General features: G+C 41.4%; 1 protein-coding gene across 1 annotated transcript in view; it reads left to right on the top strand.

Moving 5' to 3' along the window:
- The window catches only part of LOC108576217, a 166,736-nt gene that overhangs the window by 52,209 nt on the left and 107,651 nt on the right, over positions 1–6,876 (top strand). The window contains exon 2 of the mRNA XM_017939170.1: positions 6,223–6,298. Within this exon, the coding sequence (XP_017794659.1) occupies positions 6,223–6,298 (76 nt within the window). The remainder of the gene's footprint in view (positions 1–6,222; positions 6,299–6,876) is intronic.

Genomic DNA, 6,876 nt, shown 5'->3' with positions numbered 1-6,876 from the left:
CCCTTTCGCATATAAATTACAAATACAATTTCTTTTTTTTTCGTTAGCGGTCACCCATCTTAAACATTAGTCACGAGGAATGCAGCTTGACCTGGGAAAGCTACCGAGTCACCCTACCCAGTCTCCGTTACTCCCAGAATAAAAAAAAGTGCATTCTTATATTATTTAAAGTTAGAATAATTATAGTAAATTTACCACAGTCATTTGACATAAAATAGTCACTTCTAAGTCGCACGGCGTTATAAACGGTCAAATTAAAATCTACAATTGCGTCGAAATGTTATACGATCGAATAAAAATCCAGAATAAATTCAATTACTTCGATGAACCACTTTCCTTTGTTTTTACGTGCTTTCACGTAGGTTCTGCCTCTGAATTTTCCACGCATAGCTTATGCATTCGACGGAAAATGCGTAGACGCAGCTTACTAAATTGTAAAAGAAAAGAAAAAATGTTCTCAGTGACAAAAGATTTCAAACCGATTCCTTGAAGAATCGACTTTTGTCAGTCGCGTCAATCATCTGGCAAACCGACCATATGTACACGACACTTAAATTACGTGCAAAGTGGTCACTTATGACTCGTTGTGTACGCACGTACCCAGCTGAAGTAACGAAGTATAACGCAGTGAGCTAAATTTTGGTAACTCGGCGGAAAATTCGATGAAAAACAGAACGTCAAAGAGACGGAAGAAAATCGCTTTAAAATAAAATTACACCATTATCCGAACACCTCGATCCACAATTAATTCTAACAATAAACATTCTACTCTATTACTACTAAAATTGCGAAGAGCAAAGGGTGCAGCTGATTATTCACGGAATACAGCGCAATTCTAGGAATGTTTACAAGAAACTTCGAATAAATCAACCTCAGATTACGCGGGAAAACGTGTCGAAAGTATACGAAGAATTCGTAGGCGTGCAAGAGACGTAATTTTCCATCATCCTCGTTCTTCGTTGCTTGTTACAAAAGAAAATACACATTAACCAGGAATAACGTATGCAACAGCGGTCGAACCAGCTCCCAATCGAGACGTCTAATTAATCGAATCTCATATCAGTCTAAGAAGCGCAATCCTCCGTGGATTGGAGGCAGCGTAATGCAGTGGACGGTATATGTTTCCGCTGTGACCATCGACAGAACAGGAATTTCGAATTCAAGTCAGCATCAGTGTACCAGTGGGACCAACCATTCGAGAGTAGTAAGCCCTTTGACCATTCTACCGGCGGCGTTACCACATTTCCGGCCAAATTACATAATGGTAATAAGCAAAGACATATCCAGCGGTATGGTCGGACGTGAACCGTTATTTTGCCGGAGGATAAGTGCTATTATCTGGCTCATGAGCGAGGAGTGACATTCGTGTCGTTGTTCTTCGAACTCTACCCCGGAACTCTCCTCTGGTTTTCACATCTGAATTTAACTTTCTACATCCGAGTTCCAGCTCGTTGTACCTGCGATAAGCGTTATCGCCTCGCTCTGAAGTGAACGATGGAACCATCTGCCTCGAATCTTTCCCCCGATGCTTGACATTTTTCCTCTTTTGCTCGTCTGATTCGTCGAAGAAAAAAAAAATGTCCCATTGCTTAATTAGTAGATGTATTCTCAGTTTATTCGTTTAGCTTTTTTGCTACTCTGTTCTTTATTTGAAAAAGGAAAAGAAAAATATCGCATTATTTAATCGGCACATTAATTTTCAATTTTAATTCCAAATTTATTCGTTTAGCTCTTTCGCTATTCCGCTCTTCGTTAAAAAAAAAAGAGACAAACGCCGCGTTACCAAATTCAATCTTAATTATTGCTCCCCACTCGGCGGCGAATATTATTCCACGGTTACGATTAACCAGAATATAATTTCTGAAGTGAATGAGCAGACACGCGAGCTGGTGTCGGTATTTCATCTCCGAGAACATTATCCGGAAATGTACGTCCGTTCTACCTGGCGGCCAGTACCAAATTGATACAAGATTCCACCGGTGCACGTGCTTTGACCTATGTTTGCTCGCAATTGTATTCATTATATCCACTGCGAATGAAGATTTATTCGACCGTGATTCTGTTTATCTTCAACGCGCATTAGCTTTCCGTCATTTGCTCCCCTCTACCATTTATCCTCGCGATATACCGATCACCAGATAGATAATCAAAAATAGTGCACAAACATTCCGGTATCTGTTATATTTTTCAATTTACAATACACTGCCACTACAGTGCTAATGAATTTCTGATTGGACAGCTCAGAGATACGGTACTGTACGCGTGTCTGTAAAACACGGTGCAGTATCAAACAGTAAATAACAAGGAAATACGAGACTAGCTATTGTTGAAATTTTTATTCCTGTTTTTATCGCAGACACGTAATAAAGAATACAAGAAGTGACAAAGTACACAGTTTCTCTGATTCACTGTGCACAGAGTTCGTTTTGGTTTCACCAATTAAAATCGCGCCGATTGTCGTATGAAACAGATAAGTTACGGTTGTGGTAAATGTTGAAGATTGTTTCTAATTCGATTCGAAACTTTTACGAATTTAGAGCGGGATATAGTGCGGCAGATGCGATAGGAAATATCAACACAGCATTTGGGGCGGAAACGAGAGCATTTTTTAATAAGAAAGATATTCGACAATTAGAACAGAATTTTTCTAAATTCACTTTCAGTTCCTTCGCAGAAATATGATAAACGTAAAAATTAAATTTCAAGTCTCGTTTATAAATCTTGGAAATATTAGGGCATTCCATAAGTCCCTGACGAATTTTATAATTTAGATCAATATTTAAAAAAAAAAAAAATGGAAGCATCTTCTCCTATTTCCTTGCTAAGACCATTGTCTTTACTACAGAATTTTCTTAGATTTTCATTAGAATATCGTTTTTGCACGAGTTCGCGATGCAACGCGATCTACTTTACTAAAGATGGCGCGTTAGTGAAGGTCGTAACTCTTCACTCCGATGTTTCGACACCGCGTATCGTACAGTGTTTTTCCTTACGATCGTTTCCGGAGGTAAGGAATGATAGTTGAGATGTGTCTTTTGGTTTTTCTTGTCCTCGTGAAGTGTCTTTTTTGAACTCTTTATTTTGTGGTGGTGCGTGGGTATATATTAGGTCGGTGTATGTTCTGATTGGTTGGACGTTGAAGGTGGTGGAAAAGAAGGTCTCGAAAAATGCGGAGGTGTGATTGGATATTAGGAAACTAGTGGAAGGAGAACGTGAGGGTGAAGGTGGTGTGTAAAAGTTGAAATAATTTGGGGAAAACCCGGAAAGGGGAAAGGGATTGGAAACATGACCAGGATGCGACTTGAACTGCTTTATGGTAGGGAAGGAATTTGTTAGGGGCTAGGAAGACGGCTGGAAAGGACTGTTTATTAGTTCATGATGTGTTACTGGCCGGTGGGCTGCGACAAGGACAATCGAACAAATATATTTCGCTTTCAGCGCGAACCCAAAGATTTCTCAAGAAAATCTAGAATACAATCTCGCTCTCGAACGACGACATTATCACAGTCAATCAGAGTTATACCAAACTGTACCAGCAATCGAGGAACAAGGGCCAATCACTTGACCTCGCACCACACGTTACCTTTCAAACCATCATACCACCGTTCAATAACAACTTTCATAGTTCACTCTCTATTTCACGTCTCCGCGCAATCCTGTCGTATACTCTATCCACGAATACTCTGTAATTACACGGTAACGATCGCCGTTGCTCCTCCGACGCAGAAACGCATCTCTCACAGCTCGATCCTCCGACACGCGATAATTCCACGAATCTGTTTGCCTCGGAATCGCTCCACTTTTCGAGTGCACGGGCCATTACTCACGATACAGAGCAGAGGAGGCTGTTATTAACATTCCCCTCGGGCCAATTTGTTCCGGAAGAAGCTGTAGCGACAACGGATGATGGATCATCACCGTGGCAAATTGTGCACGCTCTTATTAGCCCTGTGTCGCTAGAATTTCGGTGTTTTTCGTAGGTAACTGTCCCTACCTTCTCTCTGTCTTTCCATGGCAAAACACGTTGGCAGAGCGGCGAGATAGCGAGGCTAGAGGAGTCTCTTGGAGATCGTGAGCGTCTGAAAGGTGCCGTGCCGCGTCGAACGAAGCTACGTACAGGAGTGAAAAGAGGTTCGAGGGAAGAGAGAGAGGAAGAGATAGAGGTAGGAAGACGGTACGAGGCTCGTTCTCAAAGCTGGAATGCCAGAGGCGTTCGTACACCTTGCTCCTTCCTCTTGATAGCATGCAACCGGCTCTCGTTATTCGTCGTCCTCCGGTGTCCTTCCCGAGAATCCTGTTTATTCAACCACTTGCCCCGCTATCGCCTAATCGCCGAGTTTCCGCTGACGTTGTTTTCGGTTACTTTTCAGCTACCGGGGCCCAAAGTTTCGCCCGTTGGGAACGTCTTGGTGGTCTTAGGCGACCAAGTTGCTGAAATCACCGGGGAACGGACGAATTTTACAGCGCAGCGAGCGTGCCAAGAATCGCGGAGTGGCTGGATGGGTGTCGGAGTTGATGATTTCCGTGGAAAGTGTGGAATAGAATTTTTTTGCTAGGTGTTTCTCTTTTTGGGAAAATCGAGCTTGATTGGGGAATTGGATTTGGTTGGTGTTTTTATCAGAGGAATGAGTACTGTTAATTTATCTTTGTGCAATAGTTATGAATTTTTGTAAGACTCTGTTTTGATAGATGCCTGATTTCATAATCTTGCATAGAAAGAAATTAGAGCTCTTAATTCGTGTTTATGCAATAGCTATGAATTTTTGTAAGACTCTGTTTTGATAGATGCCTGATTTCATAATCTTGCATAGAAAGAAATTAGAGCTCTTAATTCTTGTTTGTGCAATAGGTATGAATTTCAGTAGAATCCTTTTTATCGGTAACGATAAATACCTAATTTCATGATAATTGCATACGAAGAAAGTAGAGCTCTTAATTCATCTTTATGCAATAGCTCTGAATTTTTGTAGAATCTTCATTATTTCCTTCAGGCATTATTTTGGTAAACTTTTGAATTTATCACGCACGACCGACCAAAAAGTCCTACGAGCAGGCAGAAAAGTTTCTCATAGTAAAGAAGATTTAACAGTGTTTCGTTGAAGTCGCCTTGCACAGTGTGAATTTCTCATTTATAGCGTGCAAAGCACGACGAAGCAGGCCGCATTCCAAGACCGAAGTCTGACTTTTGCTCGGGAAACTAATTCGTCATAGTGACGTAATCTGATTAGCTCATGCTCGTTAACACTCGCCAATATGGCCACAGCCTATCGATCAAGGTCTGATGAAGACGTGTCTGATGCTTCTGGATTCAAAGAGACGCGCAGTTACAATTGCGCGCACAGCTATTTATACCGTCGCGAAAAGAAGAGAGAGAGAGAGAGAGAAATACACGTCGGGATAAAATCATACGCGTCGAATGCATTCTTTATTGCCTCCCCGGTTCAATTTATCATTTAATTGTGAATTTCGAAAATGCGGCGAGCATGAAACGTGGATCAATACAAATCGATCGACGCCCGGATTCGATGATTTATTCTTTAAACATCCACGTTTGCGTGAACGATAAATAAAATATTGTTCGTATTAATCCTCTCTCTGCACTGCACAATTATCGTCGTGTCGGCAATTTTTAATAACCCTACTGTCTCTTCCACAAAAACACGCAACTCCGGCAATTCTCCCGTCTCGCCTTAAAAAATTCAACAAGGCGATTAATCCTTAGTATGCTTTAAGGGGACTAGGCAGTCAGATTTGGTAAAAATGTAACGTTTTTTGGGAATTTATTACAAGGATAGGAATTAAAATTGCAACTTGTACTTTTAGATATTACTTATTAGTACTATGAGGCGTAAAAAAAAATTTTTATGAATGCCTAGTCCCCTTAAATATCGAAGAGACATAGTAGAGCGAAAAGTCGGGCTGATAAAATTGCAACTTGTACTTTTAGATATTACTTATTAGTACTATGAGGCGTAAAAAAAAATTTTCATGAATGCCTAGTCCCCTTAAATATCGAAGAGACATAGTAGAGCGAAGAGTCGGGCTGGCTGAACTTTCATTATCGTTCCGAAGGGACCGCTTCGGTAAAAGTTCCTTCAAAAATTCATTTCGCTATCTGTTTTACTAATTCACCCCCGTCGAACGTCGATAAATTGCCGTCTCTACTTCACCACGTTAAAAACGAGATGAACGAGTAAACAAGTTTCGCGTTTCTGATTACAGAACATCCTGGACAAGTTCAACCCAGGGGCGAGGCAGCTGATCAATGCCGGCAAGGCGTATTTGAAAGCACTTCATGGTGAGTGAATTAAATTGAATATTTAAGGGGGTGATGGGACAGATCGAGATAGCCGGAACGAAAGAAAAAAGAAAAGACGGCAAAAGTTCGCGGGACAAATAGCGACAGACGAACGATGATGAAGAGTCTCGAGGAGAGAGATGGTGGAGAGGTATGGGCAAGGTTAAAATGAAGAAAGAAAGAAGAAACGAGCGTGGAGTGAGCTTTATGCCGTCTCCTGGGTCCTGTTTCAGGATCGAATTGCCAGCTCGTCAGAATTGCACACCGGAGGGGTGTCAAGCTTCTATTTCATTCTTTCTCCCTTGTTCTCCGTGTTTCTGTCATCGAACGTGCCCCCCCTTTTCTCCCAACTTCCCACACCTATGATCAATTGGTCCTTTTTTCCATCATGGGACTCCAAGTTCTTCCCTTTTCGCAGGATGTGTAAACAGGGTTCATCTGAACCTAGGTACAACCCTATTCAATTAAGCTCTTCGCTCCTTTTGAATTATTTTGCCATTTGGACGTTACGTGCAGTTTGTTCGTTTTTTCTTAAGGGCTAACTTGGGAGATGAGGACTCGGTTGGTTGATTGAGTTT

This window comes from Habropoda laboriosa, unplaced genomic scaffold (assembly GCF_001263275.1).
Source record: "Habropoda laboriosa isolate 0110345459 unplaced genomic scaffold, ASM126327v1 scaffold212, whole genome shotgun sequence".
NCBI classification, from domain to species: Eukaryota; Metazoa; Arthropoda; class Insecta; order Hymenoptera; family Apidae; genus Habropoda; species Habropoda laboriosa.
Note: the sequence above shows the minus strand (reverse complement) of the source record. Positions and strands in the feature narration are given on the sequence as shown.